Below are 25,584 nucleotides of genomic sequence, written 5' to 3'. Positions count from 1 at the left end.
TTTAAGTCCTTTTGTTCAATAATATAATAATAATTTTTTGAGCTCTCCTAGTCCTGGTCTAGTCCTGGTCTAGTCCTGGTCTTGTCTTGGTCTAGTCCTGGTCTAGTCCTGGTCTAGTCCTGGTCTAGTCCTGGTCTAGTCTGGTCTAGTCCTGGTCTGGTCTGTCTGTCTGTCTGGTCTAGTCCTGGTCTAGTCTGGTCTAGTCCTGTCTTGTCTTGGTCTAGTCCTGGTCTAGTCCTGGTCTAGTCCTGGTCTTGTCTTGGTCTAGTCCTGGTCTAGTCCTGGTCTTGTCTTGGTCTAGTCCTGGTCTAGTCCTGGTCTTGTCTTGGTCTAGTCCTGGTCTAGTGCTGATCTAGTGCTGGTGTAGTCCTGGTATAGTCCTGGTCTAGTTCTGGTCTAGTGCTGATGTAGTCCTGGCCTAATTCTGGTCTAGTACTGGTCTAGTCCTGGTCCAATCCTGGTCTAATGCTGGTTTAGTCCTGGTGTAGCCCTGGTCTGGTCATGGTCTAGTCCTGGTCTGATCCTGATCTAATCCTGGTCTAGTCCTGGTCTGGTCCTGGTCTGATCCTGGTCTAATCCTGGTCTAATCTTGGTCTAGTCCTGGTCTAGTCCTGGTTTAGTACTGGTCTAGTCTTGGTCTAGTGCAGATGTAAGTGCTGGTGTAGTCCTGGTGTAGTCCTGGTCTAATCCTAGTCTAGTCCTGGTCTAATCCTGGTCTAGCCCTGGCCTATCCCTGGTTTAATCCTGGTCTGGTCCTGGTCTAGTCCTGGTGTAGTCCTGGTCTAGTTCTTCTCTCATATTTTGAATGTTAAATATGCACTGTGTAACTTGTCCTGCTTGTCTCCATGGAGATGTTACTGAATGTTCCATGGTATGACTTTAAAATACAGTAATTCCTTCTGTGAACACGGACGCCTCTCCACAGATCTGACCTGTAATGTAGCGTAGTGCTGTAACCTGATTATCCCTCTTGTTATAGTGTTTATGATGACAGACTTAAGTCCCAGTTTGGTCTCTGGTCCTGGTCAGGTCCTGGTCAGGGTCCTGGTCAGGTCCTGGTCTGGTCCTGGTCAGGTCCTGGTCAGGTCCTGGTCAGTCCTGGTCTGGTCTGTCAGGTCTGGTCAGGTCCTGGTCAGGTTCTGGTCCTGGTCATCTGGTCTGGTCTGGTCCGGTCCTGGTCAGGTCCTGTCTGGTCCTGGTCAGGTCCTGGTCAGGTCCTGGTCTGGTCTGGTCCTGGTCAGGTCCTGGTCTGGTCTGGTCCTGGTCAGGTCCTCAGGGTCCTGGTCAGGTCTGGTCCTGGTCAGTCCTGGTCAGGGTCCTGGTCAGGTCCTGGTCCTGGTCATCCTGGTCTGGTCCTGGTCAGTCCTGGTCCTGGTCAGGTCCTGGTCAGGTCCTGGTCAGGTCCTGGTCAGGTCCTGGTCCTGGTCAGGTCCTGGTCAGGTCCTGGTCAGGTCCTGGTCCTGGTCCTGGTCAGGTCCTGGTCAGGTCCTGGTCAGGGTCCTGGTCTGGTCCTGGTCAGGTCCTGGTCTGGTCCTGGTCAGGTCCTGGTCAGGTCCTGGTCAGGTCCTGGTCAGGTCTGGTCTGTCCTGGTTGGTCAGGTCCTGGTCTGGTCCTGGTCAGGTCCTGGTCAGGTCCTGGTCAGGTCCTGGTCAGGGTCCTGGTCAGGTCCTGGTCTGGTCCTGGTCAGGTCCTGGTCAGGTCCTGGTCTGGTCCTGGTCAGGTCCTGGTCAGGTCCTGGTCTGGTCCTGGTCAGGTCCTGGTCAGGTCCTGGTCTGGTCCTGGTCAGGTCCTGGTCAGGTCCTGGTCTGGTCTGGTCCTGGTCCTGGTCTGGTCCTGGTCAGGTCCTGGTGGTCTGGTCCTGGTCAGGTCCTGGTCTGGTCCTGGTCAGGTCCTGGTCTGGTCCTGGTCAGGTCCTGGTCCTGGTCCTGGTCAGGTCCTGGTCCTGGTCCTGGTCTGGTCCTGGTCAGGTCCTGGTCAGGTCCTGGTCAGGTCCTGGTCTGGTCCTGGTCAGGTCCTGGTCAGGGTCCTGGTCAGGTCCTGGTCTGGTCCTGGTCTGGTCCTGGTCAGGTCCTGGTCTGGTCCTGGTCAGGTCCTGGTCTGGTCCTGGTCAGGTCCTGGTCAGGTCCTGGTCCTGGTCAGGTCCTGGTCTGGTCCTGGTCTGGTCCTGGTCAGGTCCTGGTTGGTTGTGGCCGTTTAAATCTCTGTGTTTGTGAGTCTCTCTGGTTGTTTTTTGGGTCAGAGTTAAAAATGGGTCGAGTTCCAGTGACACAGAGGAACAATGGAGCGTAGTGAGACCGATTTAGACCTGGAACCGGCCTCCGAAGAGCCGAGCGGAGCGGAAAAACACGGAAAAAATAACGCGAGGGTGATATTAACAATCAGTCAAGTCTTAGTCAACCAAAATGTGAGTTATTTAGAGATTTTCATGGACGATACGGATGGTTTAGAATCCAGAGAAACCGATAACTGATCAAGTCTGCCGATCTTTTTTGGGCCAATACTGTATGTAGGGCTGATTTTTCTAATTATGTCATTTATTTTAAATTTACTACAAACTATCCTCCAAGCCCTTTTTACCACAAATCTTCAGGAGAAATGTGTAGTAACATTTTGGGCAGTTTTCTCTTCGTATTAAAGTGTTAAAATAAAGCTTCGTGTGTATTTTTTTAGGCAGCAGATTGACCAAAGCTAAATATCGGCCTGTGCTGGAGATTTAAAGCTGATTGTAAATTCGCTATAAAGCACAAATATCGGCATGACATATCGGCCAGCCTTACACTGCAATAAAGCTTGGCCACACTTTAAGATATAAACAGTTAAATCTATCAGAAAATGACTTAATGCAGCAAGATCATTTTACTTGACATAGTTATCTTAAAATAAACAACCTTTAGACCAGAATTAAACATCTCAGAACTAGTAAGGAGATAATAAATCTGAAAACAACATGAATAACCCAATATAAGTTTTAAAATCTTGGCCAGATCAGAGAAATTTGCAGCGTATCAGCTGACAAATAATTTTATTTAGATCAGACGTGTTCACACTTTTTCATCATGTGAGCTACTTACAAAATGACCAAGTCAAAATGATCGACCTAATACAAAGCCAAACAAACTGCACTGAAACGCTCTGTCCCTTTTTTGGACCCTCCCCCACAGTTTGAGAACCTCTTCTTTAAGAGAACTTCCTCTGGCACTTTACACAAAACTGTGAAAAAGTGAAGGAAGATTTTTAAACCTGTTTTTTAAAGTTCCAAACTGGAGTTTCATTCTTTTCTGGTTTTGCAGTGATATTTACCAGCCTCTGCACGTTTACCAAACCAAACGCACATCGTGACAAACACAGATGCATTTGTCACTTTTGTTAGACAAACTTCAGCCAAATGTGGCAGTAGGTCTGTTCTGTAGATCCGCTCTATGCTGTAGACCTGCTTTGTGCCAACACTGGAACACAAATTTAGACTGGTTTTTGCTTCCCGTTTGGTCTTGTTCTTCTAATCAGCCGCACTGTGGGAGGGGCTTGTGTTGGCTGTACGCAGGAAGGAGCGAGAGCGTGAAAAGGCGAGGGGCGGCGTGCTGACGTGAGGCAGATGGACAGGTAGGATGTTTAGGAAGTTGAACCTGCCCTGTGACGCACGCTGGTACACGAGGGCACACGCTGTCGCAGACGAGCCGTGCATAGGGAGCGTGTGTGTTTGTGATGTGGCGTAGAGTCTCCGCGGGTTTCAAATGAGCGCACAGGCTGCACTGAGACGCCCCACACGCTCCTGCACCCGCTACAAGTTTATTACCAACAGCAGCGGCCGGAATCAAATATGATCACACTTGTTGAGTGTCAGACCTCGAGTGAGAGACAAGACCGAGTCCAAACGCGATCGAGTCTGAGACGAGACACGACGATCTACCCACACGACCTTGGCGATCGACTGGTAGATCGCGATCGACGTATTGAGCACCACTGATTTAGATAATAACATGATACAAAACTGTACACTACAACTTCACAAACCTGATGTGATGTGCAGTAGTTTGATTAGTGGGATGTGGCGCTCTGAAGGGGGAGTGACTTAACGTGGAGAGCAAGAAGAGCAGGAACTCAGAGCGACAAAACAAAACTCAAACTGGAAACCTGTAAATCGATCTGTGGTATTGTCAAAAAAAAAACATTGAAACCAAAAGTAGTACTGAAAGTAGATCGGTCTTGACTCTTTTGCAGGTGTTTTCTGAGGACCTGATTGAAGACAGATGTGGCTGTAGTCATGCGGTGCTCGGGGCTGGGCGCAGTGACCACGTTCGGCCTGATGGCGGCGCTGTGCTGCTCCCAGTTTGTGTCCCAACCGGAGATAAAAACAGAAGACTGCACCAGGAAAGAGCACCCCGTAGTCCCGTATCGAGGTACTCACTACTACAACGCACCACTGCAGGATCTGTATTATTTAACGTTTATTTACAGGTGCATTGTGTAACTTTTTGTTTGGGGGTCTGTCACCTGCTTGTTTCCATGGAGATGTCATTGCTCTGCCCTGAATGTTCCGCAGTGTGACATTAAACAGCTCTATTGTGCATTTATTCAATTACAGGTGGCTCAAAAATACCTCGAAAAACAAACATTCTGACTGTGAGCGGGGTCGCCTCTCCACAGATCTGACCTGTAACTGTAACTACAAAGCAATAACTTCATCTCGGAGAACAGCTTTGACAGAGCCTCCACCAGAAAAGTTACACAATGCACCTTTAAACTGTTTTTTTATTGATAAGATTTATTTAAGAATTTGTCTAGTTTCCGTACATAGCTGTTTGTTAAAAAAACATTTCTGACTGTAAAAATATACATCAAAAGTATTTAACTTTCTATTATATTGCCATAATAAAATACATTTATGTAATTCTTTAGATTAATATAAATACTTGGAATATTTTTGTATTTATTACCTTTTTTTATTAATTTGTTTTTGTTTGTTTTTTCAGTTTTGCGATTGTGGATGTCTGAATTTTCTCATCCTGGAGCGAAGGATTTTTCTCAGTTAGCCGTGGATCTGAACAGAGGCCAGATCATTGTAGGAGCGAGGTAAGGACTTAAAAAACATGTAAATAAAAACAGTAAATAAAATACAAAAAACACAATATGTAATGTGTTTTTAGTCCGTGTTATTGCTTTACAGATTTTTTTTTTCCACTTTTGTCTTTTTCAGAAACTTTCTCTTTAGACTACATTTGACCAACATTTCACTAATACAGGTAACAGTATTTATCATATATTAATTGGATTTTTAGAATAAAATAAAAATAAATGTCTCTCTTGTTTATGTATTTTGATTGTATTAATTTGTATTTTTTTAGGCAGCAGAGTGGGCCCCAGATGAAGACACCAAACAGTCCTGTCAGAGTAAAGGCAAAACAGAGGTAATTGCGCTTTCATTGTAATTTTTTTTTTGTTTTGTTTTGTTTTGCTTTTTTCCAAGCAAAGCAATAACATCTCCATGGAGGCAAATAAGTCATGGAAAAAGTTAGAAAGTTACATATTGTACTGAAAAAAAAACACAAAAAACCTCCTAACTTTCTAATGAAACCGTCTCCTTTTCATTTTCAGGACGAATGCCAAAACTACGTGCGAGTGTTACTGACCAGTGGATCCACGCTCTTCACCTGCGGCACCAACGCCTTCACACCTGTCTGCATGACCCGACAGGTGAGGAAAGACAAAACATCCTGCAGAAGTATTAAATAATAGGTTCTGCGAGGCTTGAATAGACACATTTGGCAAACAGCAAAGGCTGCAGTTTTCCACAAGCCTCAAAATCTCCTGTCTCCTTCTGCATAAAAACGGCAAACCCTGATAAGATCTTGTTTAAAGATGGTAAAGTTCTACTTTAGTCTTAGTTCAGTCCTGATTTGGTGCCAGTTTAGACGTGGGTTGATTTGGTTTTAGTCCTGGTTCAGTCTCGCTTTGCACTAAACCTGGAACTAAACTTGAACTAGATCAGGACTTGAACTGGACTTCATGTCTCCACCAGGACCAAACAAGTCCTATTTTATGGTGCTTTTACACCGACAGCAGTTGGTGCACCAAATGTTCCATTCGAACCAGAAGCTCTTAGTTCAGTTTGTTTTCGTTGGTGTGAAAGCTTCAATCGCACTTGGATCTGCACTAAATCAAGAGAACCAGGACCTCAAAAAAGAGATGGTCTCGGTCCGTGTGACTCCGCACCAAATGCCAAACTCTGGTACGGTCCCACTGGTGAGAACGCCAACTTGGATCCAAACATAGACAGGTCCAAACATAGACAGTAGGTCCAGACTAAGTATTCGAAATGCATCATGGAAGGGCAGACTCGGACTTCCGAATCTGAGCACGTATCCCGGCGACAGGCCCACACCCTGGTTAAGGGTGTGACGGGACCCAGGGTTGGGTCTGGACACCTGCCCTGCATCTCGCGGTCTGTAGGTTTGTGAGTCTGACCTCCCCTGGCCCGTGGAGCTGACTTCTGGGAAGACAACCGGGCGAGACGGTGCTTCGTGCAGTCAAACCCGCTGTGCAGGAGCCTTGAATATACGTCAATCGGACCAGTTTTATTTAATTTGCAGCTGTGAAAGGACCACACTGGAGTCTAGATACTCCATAATAACTATTTTATTGCCTGATGCGAACCAAATAGTCAAACTAGTGATGTGAAAGCACACCTCAGTTTTGGTTATGTAGGCTACTGGTTAAGAGTACAACATTAGTCAAATTAATAACATGGTTAAAAGCTGTGAAAAGTTGATTTTGTGTGTGTTTTCATAAGACCTGGTTAAGTCTTTGTTTGGTTCTGCTTTAAGTCCTATTTAAACTATTCGATCTTTTCCCTTTTCTGTCCGTCTCCTCAGATTTCAAACATCAGTGAGGTGTTAGACTCCATAAACGGCGTGGCGCGGTGTCCGTACGACCCTCGCCATAACTCCACGGCGATGATCACGGCGAGGGGCGAGCTGTACGCCGCCACCGTCATCGACTTCTCCGGACGAGACCCCGTCGTGTACCGCAGTCTGGGAAACATGCCCCCGCTACGCAGCGCTCAGTACAACTCCAAATGGTTAAACGGTAAATGTGTTTTCTAAAACTTTAAGCCGCGTTTTCTCTTCAAAAACAGACCTGGAGTTGTGTTTTGTTTCATTCACATGTTTGGTCACTGTTTTTGTGTGTTTGTGATGAGGAAAGAACATTAAAACAGATCAGAAAATAGCGTGATATTGGCCTTTAAAATGTATTAAGAAGGTTTCAGAGGCAGTCACTAATTTTATGAAACCAAGAATGTGTGGTCTCGCATCCAGAAGTAATTTTTAATTTTTTTAATTTGACGGTACAAGCTTGAGACTAGAGAATTTAAATTTCTTGTATTTTATTTCTTTGTTGATTTCAAAAACAGTGCCCACATGACTACTGCTGGAACCTTCACTACATCAGACCAGCAACAAGTGTCTAAAAATACAAGGTGTCCCAAAAAAATTTACATCATTTCACAGGCCAATTCTTGCTTAAATAACCTAAAATTTTCACAGAATGTACAGAAACAGATCAAGATTTTATATGTAATATTTTAGTTTTGTTCTGTTTTCAGGTTGAGCCGTTCACTCCCAAAGAGAAGTCATTTTTTTGTTTTGGAATTTGCTCACACGCACTCACCCAAGACTCTGCAACCTTCAACGCAACATTTGGAAAAACTTCACCAGCTCCCAAACAAATCTGGACTTGGTACCAAAAATTTAAAGAGGAAAGCTGTTTATGCAGGACTAAAGGATCTGGTTACGCCAAACCGTCATTCGAGGAATCTGGGTTTCCAAATATGTTCTCCTTACAGACTTCTTGGGGCTTCGCAAAGAGTTTTTCACGAACTTGCTCGACCTTCTCTTCTGACGTTGATGTTGGTACCAGATCCTTTAGTCCTGCATAATCAGCCTTTCTCCGTAAAGTTTTGGTACCAAGTTCAAATTTGTTTGCCAGTTGTTAAAGTTTTTCCAAATTTTGCATTGAAGCTGCCCAGTTTCAAGCGAGTTTGTGTGAGCAGATTCCAAGACACAAAAGTACTTCTCTTTGGGAGTGAACAGCTCAACCTGAAAACAGAACAAAATTAAAACATTACACATAAAATCTTGATCTGTTTTTGATCATTCTGCCAAAATTTGAAGTTATTTCATCAAGAATTGCCAAAATTATTGTCCTGCGAAATTATGTCAAATTTTTTGGGACACCCCGTAAATATAATTGCTCTTTCGCTAAAATTGTTTGGTTTGTTTGGGTGTTTCACCTTTTGGCTCCGCCCCAAATTAAAGTACTGCTCTGTAATTGGTCCCTGGTTAACTGGGCAACCGCAACAACAAAACCAAATAGATTCTTAGGAGTTTGTGGACGCAAAAATATCACAATATCACATGTGTTACTTATTTCAGAAAGTCTTTGTCCAGTCCAGTACGAATATTCTTCTCTTTACTTTATTTAATCCATAACTTATTTTCCAATTTGTCATTTTCTTCCTGCAGAACCAAACTTCGTCTCCGTGTACGAGATCGGCCGTTTCGCGTACTTCTTCTTCCGAGAGACGGCCGTGGAGAACGACTGCGGGAAGATGGTGTTTTCCCGCGTGGCTCGGGTTTGTAAGAATGACGTTGGCGGTCGGTTTCTCCTGGAGGACACCTGGACCACGTTCATGAAAGCCCGACTCAACTGCTCCCGCTCCGGAGAGATCCCCTTTTACTTCAACGAGCTCCAGAGCACCTTCCACCTGCCCGAACAGGACCTGATCTACGGCATCTTCACCACCAACGTGTGAGTGACGCGACTGCACAAACATCAGATAATCTCTAGAAATGCTCAAGCTAAAAAAAAAAGCATTTGTCTCCTTGTTTTACAGAAACAGTTTGTCTGCGTCGGCCATCTGCGCCTTTAACCTCAGCTCCATCACCGCCGCCTTTAACGGACCGTTCCGCTTCCAGGAAAACCCCCGCACCGCCTGGCAACCCACGCCCAACCCCATCCCCAACTTCCAGGTACAAGAGAGAGTTTTGTTTTGTGTGATGAGGAAAGAATCATTTTTCTGTGGTCTCAGAGTCCTGCACAGGTCCATTTTTGGAGATCCGCACTCGCCCAGTACAGCACCAAACCCGCCCGTGATCATATCTAAATTAAATCCGCACCCACCTGGACCCGTTAACATTCCACCCGTTACCTGCCCATGATAAATCCGGGTCAGCCCAGTAGTCCAGGATTAAACCAGGACTAAACCAGGACTAAACCTACGCCGTCTCATTAGCGGATTATAAATATATACATGCTGCAACCGCAGAGCCGATCGCCAGGACTGGACCAGGACTGAACCAGGTCTAAACCAGGAATGAACCAGAACTTAACCAAGTCTAAACCAGGTCTAAACCAGGACTAAACCAAGACTAAACCAGGACTAAACTTGAAGCACAGCCGCCGAGCCGATCTCCTCCTCTGATGGTTTTATGTAATAAAAACACTAAAGTCTCTTTCAGTCTGGTCCATCGTTCTGGAAAAAGACCTGAAATTGTCTCTTGTTTCCAGGGCAACGGACGTCCTGGAGACGTGTCAAGTATTTTTCTCCTGTTCGTCGTTCATTTGATTCTTCTGACCCGCCCGTGTGTAATCACTACCTGCCCGCATACCCGCACGTAAAACTCCAGAACGTTAAAACTCGCTTGTTTCAGTGACTGTTTGCAGGTACCTGCTGGGTCAGATCTGTGGAGAGGCCTGTCCCAATGCAGGTTTTTCAAGGTTCACTTCATAATGGAATTTCATCACAGCAAGTAGCAGATGCTCATGTACATGTTTTCTATTCTGTGACAATTTTACTGTTAAGAGTTGAGGTGCAGGACTGTGCTGTGGTGTCAGGGTGATGGGCAGAGAGGTCGTTGGTGCAGATTGGCAGCCATTATACTGTCGTACTGCCACAGGGCGGCTGCAGTAACGGAAATATCTTACTATTATATTTATCTCATACACTGCTCTGTTTCAGTGCGGCACCTTAGACGAGACCGGCCCTGGACAGAACCTGACGGAGCGCCACCTGCAGGACGCGCAGAGACTGTTTCTGATGAATGACGTGGTTCAGCCGATCACAGTGAACCCCGTGTTGACCCAGGACACAGTGAGACTGTCCTGTCTCTGTGTGGACGTGGTGAAGGGCGCGGGAGAGCGGCTCTACCACGTCATGTACATCGGCACCGGTGAGGAACAAGAACCATCTCACATTTATACATGATGCTTTATGGAAAATGCCGTTGTACCTGCGCTACCTCATCACACCGCCCTCTGGTGGTCATCTGGGATTTATAGAACCATAGACCCTGGAAAAGTCATGGAATATTTAAATTCATTGAGTGTGTTTACATGCACATCAGTATCCCGGTTATTATCCATAGCCCGGTTCTGTCAGTATTCAGGATGCTGTGTTTACATGCTCATATCCCTGTGTACATGATCAAATGTAGTATCCCGGTTTCTTGACATAATCTTACAATTGCACAAATGCAAAATTGAACTTTATTTCATTTAATAAACCAGGAAAAATACAAACAACCATGAGCTCCTGTAGCATAGGACACTTGGGAGGTTCCTAACCAACGGTGAGGAGCTATGATCAAACCAAACACTGCAGCAGATTTTTTATTAAAATCTTCTGCATACATAAAGTCAACATTACAATATATAAAGCATCACCACATCAGCCCGTTTGATTCAACAGTTTGATTCTGTGTTTACATGCCACAGTATCCTGGTTTCTCTGCAATATTGGGGATACTGAAAGCGGGATACTGCGTACACATGCACCATGACACAACAGGGACACTCCAAAAAAACCCGATCATAACCGGGACACTCATGTGCATGTATCCGCACTCAATGAAAGTTTTGGAAAAGTCATGGAATTTTAGCATCTCTTTCTCGCAACTCCAGCGTTCCGTTAAATTCTTACTAGGCTATTTGGATTATTTCCGAACATCTGCGCCTTCTGTTTAAAAGAGACGACAATAAATGCACTGACAGGATTTTGAATGTTAAAAAACTATATTCATATTTAGCCCTCAAAGTACGATCAATTTTACACATGTAGGTGCTGTAGAGTCATGGAAAATTCACTTTAATTCATGGAAAAGTCATGGAAAAGTTTTGAAATTTTGTCAGTGTAAAAGAAGCGGGAAGCCCTGACCACAGTTACCCACGTTACTCTTGTTTCTCCTCCTCCAGAGTACGGCACCATCCTCAAGGCCCTGTCCACCACAGACAAGAGGCTCCAGGGCTGTTACCTGGAGGAGCTCAGGCCCCTCCCCCCAGGACTCAGCGGGCCAATCAGGAGCCTCCGTCTGCTGCACCGGGACCGCTCTCTGTTTGTGGGACTGAGCGACCGAATGGTGAAGATCCCCCTGGAGAGGTGCTCGAGTCACCCGTCCGAGAGGTACACGAGATAAAAATACTCTATTACTCTTCGTTATAATACTCTGACGTTAAACTGCCGGTGTTTTTTTTGTTGTAGGCAGTGTGTGGAGGCGCGGGACCCGTACTGTGGCTGGGACCGACTCAAACGACGCTGCACCACCTACGAGGAGAGCTCCAACATCAACCAGTGGATACAGAACATCACAGACTGTCCTGTAAGACACACATCTGGTCCTGGACCTGGTTCAGTTCTGTTTTAGTCCTTGTTTAGTCCTGGTTTAGAGCTGCTTTAGTCCTGGTTTAGTCCTGGTTTAGTATTGTTTTAGTCCTGTTTTAGTCCTGGTTTAGTCCTAGTTTAGTCCTGGTTTAGTCCTGAGTTTAGTCCTGGTCAAGCTCTAGTTTAGCCCTAATTTAGCTCTAGTTTAGTCCTGGTTTAGTCCTTGTTTAGTCCTTGTTTAGTCCTGGTTTCGTCCTGGTTTAGACCTGATTTAGCCCTGGTTTAGTCCTGGTTTATCCCTGGTTTAGTCCTGGTTTAGTCCTGGCTTAGTCCTGATTTATTCCTGGTCTACTCCTGGTTTAGTCCTGGTTTAGTACTGGTTTAGTCCTGGTTAATCCTGGTTTAGACCTGGTTTAGTCCCGGTTTAGTCCTCGTTTAGTCCTGTTTTATTCCCCTGTTTTAGTCCTGGTTTAGTCCTAGTTTAGACCTGGTTTAGTCCTGCTTTAGTCCTGGTTTAGTCCTGGTCTAGCTCTAGTTTAGCCCTAATTTAGTTCTAGTTTAGTCCTAGTTTAGCTCTAGTTTAGACCTGGTTTAGTCCTTGTTTAGACCTGGTTTAGTCCTTGTTTAGTCCTTGTTTAGTCCTGGTTTACTCCTAGTCTAGCCTTAGTTTAGTCCTGATTTATCTCTGTTTAGTCCTGTTTAGTCCTGGTTTAGTCCTGGTTTAGTCCTGATTTATTCCTGGTTTAGTCCTGGTTTAGTCCTGGTTTAGTCTTGGTTTAATACTTTGTCAAATACAGTGGAAGAAGTTCATAATCTAATAGTTTATAATTAAAGATCCGCCTGCGTTCTTTGCACAGGTGAGGAATCTAACCCAGGACGGAGGGTTTGGCCCGTGGGCACAGTGGCAGTCCTGTTCCCATAGCGACGGGGAGGGGTCCAGCCTGTGCCTGTGCCGGTCCCGGTCCTGCGACGGTCCCTCGGCTCGGTGTGGAGGAGAGGAGTGCAAAGGGCCCACCATCCAGGTCGCCAACTGCTCCAGGTACAAACCGGCAGCGTTTATTTAAAGCTACACTGTGGAACTTTCTCAATCACCTGCGTTTGGAAGTCAGATACAAGATACGCTTTGATCAGTCAGGTTTGTGGAGTTGCAAGCTCACTCAGAATGTTTTTCAGTGCAATAAACACAACAAAAATGAAAAATTGTGCTTTTATTTTTGTTTTTTGTTGGCGAAAAAATGACATACTGTGGCTTTAATGGTTTAAACTTGTAATATTTGTATTTTTTCTTGTCTAATAGAAAATAAAAATCTGTATAATGTCAGCTTATTATCAGCGAATCAGATCAATTAAATACACTCTCTGTCCTCTTCAGCGTTGCCAGAGTCTCGTTTATTTTGTGTTTTTTTTTTTGCAGAAACGGCGGCTGGACTCCCTGGTCGTCGTGGGGACAGTGCAGCAGCAGTTGTGGCATCGGCTTCGAGGTCAGACAGAGGTCGTGTAACAACCCGTCCCCGAGACACGGTGGGCGAGTCTGCGTGGGGCAGGGGCGAGAGGAGAGGTGAGACCGGGGTTAGACCTGGACCAGACCTGGGTTAGACCTGGGTTAGACCTGGGGTTAGACCTGGTTAGACCTGGTTTAGGTTACATTTACACTGAAACCTCTCTCCCTCCTCAGGTTGTGTAATGAGCGGAGGCCCTGCCCTCTGCCTGTGTCCTGGACGTCCTGGGGTCCTTGGACCAAGTGCAGCTCGGAGTGTGGAGGAGGGGTCCACTCCCGGAGCCGGAGCTGTGAGAACGGGAGCAGCTGCCCCGGATGTGCCACGGTGAGGGGCAGACGGGTCATGTGACTTCATCTGTAATAATAATTATGTAGAAAGTCTAAAGGGGGGTTCACACCAGAGCGTCAAAGCGTCCAGTTTCCAAGTCCAAGTCTATGTGGATGCGCGTCTTCAGGCGTCAGCGTGGCGCAAATCTGGCGTCGACGCGGTGCGTCTTGAGCATTCTGGCGTCAACGCTCTAGACGTGCGTCCAGGGCGCCAGCGTCAGAAGTTGAAAATGCTGAACTGACTGAGACTAGACCGGGACTAGACCGGGACTAGACCGGGACTGATCCCGTCATATAAACACACCGCAGTTGTCGACCCGATTACCTCGCTAATGGTTTTATGTAAATAAAAACACTAAAGTCTCTCTCAGTCTGGTCTGACATTGTTTTGGAAAAAGATCGGGACTCGACACTTTTCCAGGGCAAAGGACGTGCGTCAAATATTTTTCTCCCATTCGTTCCACAGCGTCAACGCCTGTGACACACATAGAGGCGTCTAGAGCGTTTTTCAACACTCTGGTCTGAACAGGCCTTAAGGCCACGTTCAGTCTGCAGCATGAAGTGACCCAAATTAGATTTTTTCACCTCTATGCTCCTGTATCTGATCTTTTAATGACGCTATGGCCAAAAACCATATCCTTCTCCTTCTCAATCTCCTCTCTTCAATACTCGTGTCCATGTTTAGGCGACTTCTGTAAACAGCACACTCTCTGTGTGTGACGTTGTTGTGTCCAGTGCACATGTGGGACACTTTTGGGGCATTTAAAGTTCACACTGTAGACCACATACAAGTCACATTTATCACATTTATGTGAATAACCTCCCAAAAAAATTGTATTTCACAAAAAAAAAACGAATTGAGTGTTAATCCCTGCAGTCTGAACGTAGCCTGTGTCTTACAGAGCGCTTTTCCAGAACTGGCCACACTTGGTAACGTTCTGATTTAAGAATTCCCTGTATCCTCCTCCTCCTCTCTCAGGAATACCGCGCCTGTAGTCTGGAGGCGTGTCCGGAGGTGCGCAGGAACACGCCCTGGACGCCCTGGATCCCGGTGAACGTGAGTCTGGACGGGTCGCGTCTGGAGCAGAGGAGCAGGTACACGTGTCGCGCTCTGCTCCCCAAACCACAGCTGCTCCAGTCGGGAAAGAAGAAGACAGAGACTCGCTACTGCCCCAACGACGGATCAGGCGCCTGTCAGACCGATGGTGAGGGGTTTAGTAGGGATCATTATAGTTGTGGTAGAAGTATCAGTAACAGTGTACCTTTTTCTGTCTTAAAAATGTGAAAAACAGAACTGGTTCATTCTTAACTATTGTTTCCCGAAGACTAAGTTTTGATACCACAGTTCAACAAACAAAACCCTGTAATCCATTTCCTCGTGTACACTTTAATAACTTTTGATTCCGTCTCAGCTCTGGTGGAGGACCTGGTGAAGTCCAGCGGTCGGTCCCCTGTGGTTCCTCAGGGCGCTCGCTGGGGATTATGGGAAACGTGGTCCGTGTGCTCTCGCTCGTGCTCCAGAGGCTTCAGGACTCGTAAACGTCTGTGCTCCACTCCTCAGGGCAGGACCGCCCCCTCGGCCTGTGTGGGCTCCCCGGTGGAATATCAGGACTGTGCGATGCAGCCGTGTCCAGGTACTTTCACTCAAAATACTGTCTGAAACTTTTATTTTTCTTTTGCATTATCTGGACAATGATTTAAAGTGCCCATATTTCACTATTTGTGTATTATGGTCTAGTCCTGGTTTAGTCCTGGTTTTAGTTCTGGTTTAGTCCTGGGTTTAGTCCCGGTCTAGTCCTGGTTTAGTCCTGGTTGTAGTCCTGGTTTTAGTCCTGGTTTAGTCCTGGTTTTAGTCCTGGTTTAGTCCTGGCTTTAGTCCTGGTTTTAGTTCTAGTCTAGTCCTGGTTTTAATTCTGGTTTACTCATGGTTTAGTCCTGGTTTTAGTCCTGGTTTAGTCCTGGTTTAGTCCTGGCTTTAGTCCTGGTTTAGTCCTGGTTTAGTCCTGGTTTAGTCCTGGCTTTAGTCCCGGTCTAGTCCTGGTTTAGTCCTGGTTTTAGTCTTGGTTTAGTCCTGGTTTAGTCCTGGTTTTAGTCCTGGTTTAGTCCTGGCTTTAGTCCTGGTTTTAGTTCTAGTCTAGTCCTGGTATTAATTCTGGTTTACTCATGGTTTAGTCCTGCTTTTAGTCCTGGTTTAGTCCTGGTTTTAGTCCCGGTCTAGTCCTGGTTTAGTCCTGAGTTTAGTCCTGGTTTAGTCCTGAGTTTAGTCCTGGTTTTAGTCCTGGTTTTAGTTCTGTTTAGTCCTGGTTTTAATTCTGGTTTACTCATGGTTTAGTCCTGGTTTAGTCCTGGTTTTAGTCTTGGTTTTAGTCCTGGTTTTAGTTCTGTTTAGTCCTGGTTTTAATTCTGGTTTACTCATGGTTTAGTCCTGGTTTAGTCCTGGTTTAGTCCTGGTTTTAGTCCTGGTTTTAGTTCTGTTTAGTCCTGGTTTTAGTCCTGGTTTAGTCCTGATTTAGTCCTGGGTTAGTCCTGATTTAGTCCTGGTTGTAGTCCTGAGTTTAGTTTTTGTTAGTCCTGGTTTAGTCCTGAGTTTAGTCCTGGTTTTAGTCCTGGTTTTAGTTCTGTTTAGTCCTGGTTTTAGTCCTGGGTTAGTCCTTATTTAGTCCTGGGTTAGTCCTGATTTAGTCCTGGTTGTAGTCCTGGGTTTAGTTTTGGTTAGTCCTGGTTGTAGTGCTGGTTTAGTCCTGGGTTAGTCCTGATTTAGTCCTGGTTTTAGTTCTGGTTTAGAGTTTACTTCAGTCACTACTACTGTGATTACTACTACTACTACTACTACTACTACTACTACTTCTCTTGTTTGATATTCCTGGTGTGTTTCAGTGGACGGGGGGTGGTCTTGCTGGTCGGCCTGGTCTCCCTGTTCGTCTTCGTGTGGTGGGGGACACTTCCAGAGGACGAGGAGCTGTTCTGATCCTGCTCCAGCCCAGGGAGGAGACATCTGCATCGGGCTGCACACCGAGGAGGCTCTGTGTAACACCCACAGCTGCGAAGGTACAAGCCACGATCGAATAAACACACACAGATATATACTTTATTTATTTATTTATTTACTGGAATTTGGACACAATAGTGACATTTCATCTGTTGTTTTAAGGATATTTATTCTACTCCTTGGTCTAGTTTTTGTTTTGTGCTGGTTTACTTTAAAATGATTTATTTAAATAATGTGGGTGTAAGGATTCAGAGTTTAGTCCAAGCTCAGTCCTGGTTTAGTCATGGTTTAGTTCTAGGTTAGTTCTGGTCTAGCCCTGGCTTAGTACAGTTTTATCAGTCCTAGCCCAGCCCTGGTTTAATCCAAGGTCAGTACTGGTTTAGTCCTGGTTTAGTCCAATTTTAATCCTGTTTTAGTTCTACTTGTATTAGTCCTAGTGCAGTCCTGGTTTAGTCTTGGTCTAGTCCTGGTTTAGCCCTGGTTCAGTCATGGTCTTGTCCTGGTCTAATTTTGATCTAGTTTTGGTTTGGTCTTGGTTTTGTCCTGGTTTAGTTCTGATTCAGCCCTTGTTTAGCCCTGGTTTAGTCCTGGTTTAATCCTGGTTTAATCCCGGTCTAGTCCTGGTTTAACCCTAGTTTAGTCCTGGTTTAGACCTAGTTTAGCCCTAGTTTAGTCCTGGTTTAGTCCTGATTTAAAACCTGGTTTAGACCTGGTTTAGCCCTAGTTTAGTCCTAATTTAATCCTGATTTAACCCTAGTCTAGTCTTGTTTTAGTCCTAGTTTAGTCCTTGTTTAGCCCTTGTCTAGTCCTGGTTTAGTCCTGGTTTAGCCTTAGTTTAGTTCTAGTTTAGTCCTAGTTTAGCCCTAGTTTAGTCCTGGTTTAGTCCTGATTTAGTCCTGATTTAGTCCTGTTTAGTCCAATTTTAATCCTGTTTTAGTTCTACTTGTATTAGTCCTAGTGCAGTCCTGATCTAGTCTTGGTTAGTCCTGGTTTAGCCCTGGTTCAGTCATGGTCTTGTCCTGGTTAATTTTGATCTAGTTTTGGTTTGGTCTTGGTTTTGTCCTGGTTTAGTTCTGATTTAGTCCTTGTTTAGCCCTTGGTTTAGTCCTGGTTTAATCCCGGTTAGTCCTGGTTTAAACCCTAGTTTAGTCCTGGTTTAATCCCGGTTAGACCTAGTTTAACCCTAGTTTTTTAGTCCTGGTTTAGTCCTGATTTAGTCCTGGTTTAGCCCTGGTTTAGTCCTTGTTAAGAACTTGTTTTAGCCCTGGTTAAGTTCTGATTTAGTCCTCGTTTAGACCTTGATTTAGCCCTGGTTCAGTCCTTGTTTAACCCTGGTTTAGTCCTGGTTTAGCCCTGGTTTAGTCCTGGTTTAGTCCTGGTTTAGTCCTGGTTTAGCCCTTGTTTAGTCCTGGTTTAGTCCTGGTTTAGCCCTTGTTTAGTCCTGGTTTAGTCCTGGTTTAGTCCTGGTTTAGTCCTTGTTTAGTCCTGGTTTAGTCCTGGTTTAGCCCTTGTTTAGTCCTGGTTTAGTCCTGGTTCAGTCCTTGTTCTCTCTGCTGTCGTAGGTTGGCCTGAGTGGACAGATTGGGGCGACTGTGATGAAAACGGGCTCCAGTTCAGGACCAGGACCTGCGGAGACTCTGGACTCTGTCTGAACAACGTGTCTCAGTCCAGGACCTGCAAACCCCACGAGGTCCCAGGTCCGGTTTACACAATAAACAGGAGATTTTATTGTTTGTGGAGGAAATTATGGGACTTTAAAAATTACGGCCTTTGAGATTTGCTGATTGAGTCCATTCAGAGTGTGATTTTGATTTGTTCGACATTAAACCTGCCGCCCTGTAATTTTCAAAACAAAATAAAAGACACTTATATTAGTTCTGGTCAAGTTGTTTTTCTCAGTATTGATACCTGCTCAAACGATTTTTTGGTTTCTTAATGTTATTTTTCTGTTTTGTAGTGATCCTGCCTGGACAAGAAGACCAGAATTGTGGAAGTAAGTGTCTAGTTTCTAGTTTTAGTCTTAGTTTTGTCCGACTTTTACTAGTTTGAGCTTAGTCCTGGTTTAGACTTGGGTTTAGTTCTGGTTAAATCCAAGTTTAGCGTTTTGTGTTGCATTTTTTTGTATGAAAAGCGCTCTATAAATTTAAAGTCTGATTGATTGATTAGTCCTGGTTTAGTCCTGTTTTAGTCCTGGTTTAGTGCTGGTTTTAGTCTTGGTTTGGTCCTGGTTCAGTCCTGGTTTGGTCCTGGTCTAGCACTCGTTTAGTTCTGTTCTAGTTCTGTCCTAGTCCTGGTTTGGTCTTGGTCTAGTCTTAGTCTAGTCCTGGTTTAGTCCTGGTTCAGTCCTAGTTTAGTCCTGGTTTTGCCTTGGTTTAATCCTGGTTTAGTCCTGGTTTCAATCGTTTCCTGTTTAGTCTTGGTTTAGTCCTGGTTCAACCCTGGGTCAGTCCTGGTTTTAGTCTTAGTTTAACCCTGGTTTAGTCTTGGTTTAGCCCTGGTTTTAGTCCCGGTTTAGTCCCGGGTTAGTCCTGGTTCAGCCTTGGTTTAGCCTTGGTTTAGTCCTGGTTTAGTCCTGGTTTAGGCCTGATTCAGTCCTGGTTCTAGTCCTAGTTTAGCCCTGGTGTAGTCTTGGTTTAGTTCTGGTTCAGCCCTGATTTAGTCTTGGTTTAGTCCTGGTTCAGCCCTGATTTAGTCCTGGTTTAGTCCTGGTTTAGCCCTGATTCAGTCCTGGTTCTAGTCCTGGTTTTAGTTTAGTTTAACCCTGGTTTAGTCCTTGGTTTAGCCCTGGTTTTAGTCCCGGTTTAGTCCTGGTTTAGTCCTGGTTTAGTCCTGGTTTAGTCCTGGTTTGGTTTAGGCCTGATTCAGTCCTGGTTCTAGTCCTAGTTTAGCCCTGGTTAGTCTGGTTTAGTTCTGGTTCAGCCCTGTTTAGTCCTTGGTTTAGTCCTGGTTCAGCCCTGATTTAGTCCTGGTTTTAGTCCTGGTTTAGCCCCTGTTTTAGCCCTGGTTCTAGTCCTGGTTTAATCTTAGTTTAGCCCTGGTTCAGCCTTGGTTTTTGTCTTGATTTAGTTCTGGTTCAGCCCTGGTTTAGTCCTGGTTTAGCCCTGGTTTAGTCCTGGTTTTAGTCTTAGTTTAGCCCTGGTTCAGCCTTGGTTTAGACTTATTTCGTCCTGGTTTAGTCCTGGTTTAGTCCTATTTTTATCCCGCTTCATCCTCAGTTTAACCTCGGCTTTCCCTCCAGCGTACACCCTGTTCCAGTTGATCGCCGTGGGCCTGGGCAGCTTCTTCGTGGCGGCGTTGCTCTCGGCTCTGGGATACTCGTACTGTCACCACCTGAACAGGACGTCCTCTGAGTCGGCCGTGATCCACCCGAGCACGCCCAACCACCTGAACTACAACAAACCTGGCAACGCGGCGCCCAAAAACGAGAAGTACATCCCCATGGAGTTTAAGGTAATCTGGACTCAACGTTAGGCTTTAATCTGAGCTTTATTTTAACACAATTTGACCAGAAAAACCTGACTTATCTGGAACTACAACAAGTCTCTCTCAAATAAAATTACAGTCAGAACTTAGATACGTTATTGCTCTGTCTGGAATGTTCTGCAGTGTGACTTTAAACAGCTCTACTTTACATTTATTCAATTACAGGTGATTTTAAAGCTCGAAAATACCTTGAAAAACAAACATTCTGACTGTGAGCGGGTTCGCCTCTCCACAGATCTGACCTGTAACTTGGTCTGGTTTGGTCTCTGTGAAGATAGAAAGGTTTAATACCGAACTGTGGTCATTCACAGGTCATGATATTGATTCGGTTTCGATACGTTTTAAGGCACACAAAATAGAGACTGTACGTAGCTCCTCCCACATCTCCTCCTCCATCAGAGACTGTACGTAGCTCCTCCCACATCTCCTCCTCCATCAGAGACTTTACGTAGCTCCTCCCTCTCTGCCCGCTCCAGTAGAAACAGTACGTAGCTCCTCCCACTCTGCCTCCTCCATTAGAGACAGTACATGGCTCCTCCCCCTCTGCCCGCTCCAGTAGAGACTGTACATAGCTCCTCCCACACTGCCCCCTACAGTTTGTGACACACAGCGCTCTCCCATCTTCTTTCTGGACTCAAACTCTGTTCTGTTGCACAGAAATGCCACAACGGACCGCTTTCTGAGTAAAACTTAAACTGTCAACGTAAAATAAAAAGTGAGTGAAAGATCAAACCCTCCTCTGTTAGAGTATTTCAGCTGTAAGTGCCTATGGAGCTGTTTTCTGCTGCACCCGAGGAAGATGTTGCGATAACTGTTTTCCTGTCGGACCAAAATAAATGACAGAAACACAGAGGCCTGGAGGGACACGTGTATTGAACGAAAACGTGTATTGAATCGTGAGACCAGTAACGAACGACTCAATATTATGTAGAATATCATAGTATCCCTAATACACACACACATATAGGCGAGTTTCATTGTTGACAAAACCGCGCGTTGCATGCTGGGAATTATTTTGGTCGGTGGCAAGAAACACTAATTCAACATGACGGACGGAGCGAGAAAGAACGTAAAGGGTATTGATCCCGGTTATTTATCCACTCTAACGGCAGAGGACCCAAGACCATTTGACCAGAAATTGGTCATAAACATCGACGGACTACAAATCACCCTTTTCAACCCCTGACAGAGGCTGGACCAAACCAAATTTCTGGTCAGAATCACCAACTACCTGGACAAATATTCACTTGGTCGATATCCACAATGACTTGGTGGAAACTCCTGGGCCATTCACAGCAGAAAAGATGAAAACCTCCAAGAGTCTCGATGTGTTGTTGAACTTGTTGGAGTCAACGGTTTGTTAGGATCTTCTACGTTTGCTCTGCGGATGTTTGAAAGTCGTTTAATTCACCGTTAGCGGTTCTTTTCACTCAGAATACGAAAAAAGACATTTTCCTTCTTCCGTGCTTCTATTTGTGCATCCAGCAGGAATTTACCATTATCAGGGATAAATACGCGAGGTTACGCACTGTGTTTGACGCTATCGTGTTTCTTGCCTCCGACCAAAATATTTCCCAGCAGCAACGCGGGCTTTTAATAACAATGACGTCAGCTCAAACTCGCCTATACATACACACATAATATATACATACATACATACATAAATATACTATATATAAAATTATATAAAATTATACAAATTATTAATTATTATATTTATATATATATATATATATGTATAAAAAATAAATAATACGGAGGCAGTCGGGTTACACATTCATACATTTTGTCCAAGAGCACAAGTTTTCAGGATTTCAGTCATTTTTTGGCTCGTACTGTGAAATATTCCAGCCAAAGCAATAACATAATAACAGCTTTAACGATTCTAAACTGTATTTTCTCTTTCTTCTTTCAGACGCTGAATAAAAACAATCTCCACGTGAACGAAGAGACGTGTAATCACTTCTCCACGGCCCTGGGTCCTTCAAACATGTTCACCACCACGTACTACCCCCCAGGCCTGAGCAAATACGACTACCACCACCAGGAGGCAGCGTGCCGGACTTTCAACATGCACAGCTGAGGAAAAACGCGTCTTTAAACACGTTCTGGAGCAGTTTTTTTGGAGCGGTTCATGTTACATTTTTGATGTTTTGAGGCGTCCCACGGAGCTGGTCAAACTGTGACGCCTGCTACGGTTGTGTTCGATCCAAAAAACTCTTCCTGTACCTGATTTTCACAGACTTAAAAACCTGAAAAACGAAACTAGATCATTTGAAACGGTTTGCGGTTTGTCCAAAGTTCTTCCTCAGTTTCTTTAGTCATTCGGAGCGTCCTAAATATTCATCACGATGAGTTTACGAGCACTTTTTTGTCGAGTTTTGCCGTCGCGGAAAAGCTTACAACAACTAGCATGCCAACAGTGCACTTCCTGTTTCTGGGACAATTAAAACTGTAGACGCAAAGAGAACACGACAGACTTATTTTGACCTCAAGAGCTGCTTATAAATTTTGCTCAAGCACAGAAAAAATCGGGTACAGCCCCTTGAAAATTTGGCGAAACGTGTAATTTTTTAAAGGTGCACTGTGTAACTTTTGTGAAGATGGTTCGCAGCCTGCTCGTCTCCATGGAGATGTTAAAGCTTTGGTTTAAATTGCCCAGAGTACGGCATTAAACTGATCTGTCTTGCATTTATTCAACTGCAGGTGTTACCGTATTTTTCAGACTATAAGGCTCACTTAAAATCTTTAAATTTTCTCAAAAATCGACAGTGTGGCTTATGTATTGATTCTGGTTGTATTTACTGACTTTGAACTGATTTTATGTGGTACACAGCGCTCAAAAATCTGTCAAAATGTTTTAGTGCGACTTTGGTAAGTTACGAAGCCGCACCACTTGATGGATTGTCGGAGAATTACAGCATTACCATAGTCTCGCAGAGTAACACTGCAGATCTTTTTTTTTTTATTGAATGTGTTAAAACCCTGTGCCAAGGCCAAAACAAAAAGAAGGAGGCCACAGGTTGGATTTTAAAATAAACTTAACTTTAAAATAAAACTAAATCACAAACAAAACACGCACAGTTTCTGCCTTTTGCTTTTGCACGACTCTTTATTTTTGTCTTGTGATACAAAGGCAGAGAACAGGAACTGACAAATAAGAGTCAAAGGGACATGTTGAGCTCAATATTTTTCACAATATTTTTATTAAAACCATAAAGGAGGTCTTAAATACAAGAAAAACCAAAACTTTTTGACCAAACAATGTTACGGCGTTCTGTTTTTGTAGGGCACAATGACATTAAACTGATTTGTCTTAGATTTGTGTTATTTACTGCTCAAAAATATCTTAAAAAAAACATTCTTACTGTACAAAATGAACCTGTAATTTGGCTTCTGTAATTTTGGAACATTCTAGGTACATCTCCATGGAGACAAGCAGATGACAAGTTACACAGTGCAGCTTTAAATTCAAACTGTGATCACCTTTTTTTAAGATGAAAACTCAAAAAAAAAAGAAATGTTTGGACTCATTTCTATTGGACTATTTGGACTTTACTCTACAATCTTTTTACAATACTCAATTTTTGGAGCCGATGATTCAGATTTCAAGTCTTTAATTTGGATTTTAAGAACATTTTTAAGACAATAATGGACATACTGGATGCCATTTTTATTTCATCACAAGATCATCGTCAATCCTCATCAACCGAGTTTCGTATTTTAATGAGAATTTACTGAACGAAAATGAAAACATGTACGACTGTTGTCAGATTTGACCCACACCTCTGCATTTTAAACTTTTCACGTGGACAAAATACAACTTTACAGACAGTTTTTTGAGTAATTTTTGAAAATATATCTGCTTTTCCAATGGATCTTGTTGCTATGACTGAAAAAAAACACTTTACTTTTGAGGACCAACTTGGAAAACATGAAGATTTTGACATTTTAAAGACAATAAAATAAAAATATAACTCCAATACATCAACTATGGACAAAAAACGTTTAATATTTTGGAGAAATATAGCACTTATTTTTGGACAAGAAGAAAACCAACGGAACTTGTCAATCGTTTTGGGAGATTTTGGATTTTAAAAGGTCTTATATTACGCAAAATTGACTCTTGTGAGCTTTAAGTCGTGTTCTAATGTTGTTACCTCCTCAAAAACAGACCTGGACTTGTTGAGTTTTTGACGTTAACGGCTCCTTTTACTTTTAGTTCAGTAGAGACCAGTGTTTTTCAGTTTGCAGATTTAGACGGAGTTCTTCTCTCAGAGTTTTTTGTGTGTTAAACATGTGTGAATGAAACAAAACACAACTCCAGGTTTGTTTGCGACGAGGAAACTACAGGGACGGGACAAGATCTCGTGCCACAAATGAGGAAAATTATCTTGTGAGTTTTTTTCCCTCTGAATTTACCTTTGGCTTGTACAAAAAAAGAGTTAAGAGCTGGTATCTGAGAAGCTGTAGTTTCAAAAAGAAGTGCTACAATAGAGCTTTTTCAATATGACCGGAAGTGCCGTGATGTAGGTTTGCAGAACTTCAGATTAATGGTTTTCTGTGGCGAAATATCTGTTTAAATGTCCTTCGTATTTTCCAGTAGCTTCATAAATCTGCCCCATCACCAAATCTTCAACCAATAAGGTCCATAAAGGATAAACATTCTTCATGAAGAATTTATCCACAACTATCAAGAGAAGAAAGAACAAAACTTAAAGGAAACAACGACACATTAGAGACACACTGAACAAAACTAATGTTATGATCATGAATAAAACAGAAGTAACTTGTTCACTCAGACTGATTCTAGAATTAAAATTAAAAATCGATTTCTTGATGTCAGTATTGGCATAGATAGAGAGATTTGTGCAGTTTAAATGCTACAGATGTTCACAGATCACATGTCTGGGTTTTAAACTGCACAAATGTCTCTGTCTATAGCAGGTATGTCCAAACTATGGCCCGTGGGCAAAGTGTGGCCCTCAGACAAATTTTTCTTGACCCTCAGGCTTCTAGGAGAATTGGCCCAAATGACCTTGCATCGATGGAAAATTAACTTTTTATTGCAAGTTTTTTGAAAATCTGCCTTGAAAAAGCCAGTGTTTAATATTTAGTGTTTGGTTTTGAGGATCTTAGCATAAGTAAAGGAGTGACGGCTCATTCTCACGTGTTAAACATGCACATATTTCAATTATTCACTGTTTTTAGCACCAGTCAGTGGCCCTTGATCAGCCTTCTGCTTCGTTGTGTTTAGAAATGTGGCCCTTGATGAAAAAAGTTTGGACACTCCTGGTCTATAGTAATATCTACTAGTCAGTCTGGCGCCCCCTAGTGCCTCCGCTCAGTTTAATTTCTCTCCAACAACTAGGTCAGAAATCAGAATTTACAAAAACTGGTGCAAGTTCCGGCACCAGCCAATCAGCAAAGAGCCAGACATTCTGTGTTGTCAACGATTCCCTAGATCGAGGATTTAAAGCCGGAAGAAAGAGAATGTTTGGTGAATTTTATCAAGGGGAAAGACGTTATTGCCCTTCTTCCTATGGGATTTGGGAAAAGCTTAATATACCAGTTTACCCTTCGTCACGACCAAAACAGCAGCAATTGGTTAAATTTAAAAAGTACCCGCCTACA

General features: G+C 43.9%; 1 protein-coding gene across 1 annotated transcript; it reads left to right on the top strand.

Moving 5' to 3' along the window:
• Positions 1-4,312: 4,312 nt before the first annotated feature.
• Positions 4,313-22,033, top strand: LOC110163252 (semaphorin-5B-like). Its single transcript, XM_020928175.2, has 21 exons — positions 4,313-4,397; positions 4,971-5,070; positions 5,195-5,240; positions 5,343-5,405; positions 5,593-5,691; positions 6,870-7,083; positions 8,520-8,805; positions 8,891-9,026; positions 10,016-10,226; positions 11,248-11,455; positions 11,534-11,651; positions 12,511-12,692; positions 13,068-13,211; positions 13,329-13,476; positions 14,458-14,683; positions 14,891-15,112; positions 16,356-16,526; positions 18,030-18,164; positions 18,425-18,460; positions 19,706-19,917; positions 21,866-22,033. Exons 2-21 carry the CDS (start codon positions 4,985-4,987, stop codon positions 22,031-22,033), a joined length of 3,111 nt encoding a protein of 1,036 aa, XP_020783834.2. The 5' UTR covers positions 4,313-4,397; positions 4,971-4,984.
• Positions 22,034-25,584: the final 3,551 nt, after the last annotated feature.

Source organism: Boleophthalmus pectinirostris, unplaced genomic scaffold, assembly GCF_026225935.1.
Source record: "Boleophthalmus pectinirostris isolate CB_2022bp ecotype Guang Dong unplaced genomic scaffold, ASM2622593v1 HiC_scaffold_11, whole genome shotgun sequence".
NCBI classification, from domain to species: Eukaryota; Metazoa; Chordata; class Actinopteri; order Gobiiformes; family Gobiidae; genus Boleophthalmus; species Boleophthalmus pectinirostris.
This window is presented reverse-complemented; position numbering and strand designations above follow the sequence as displayed.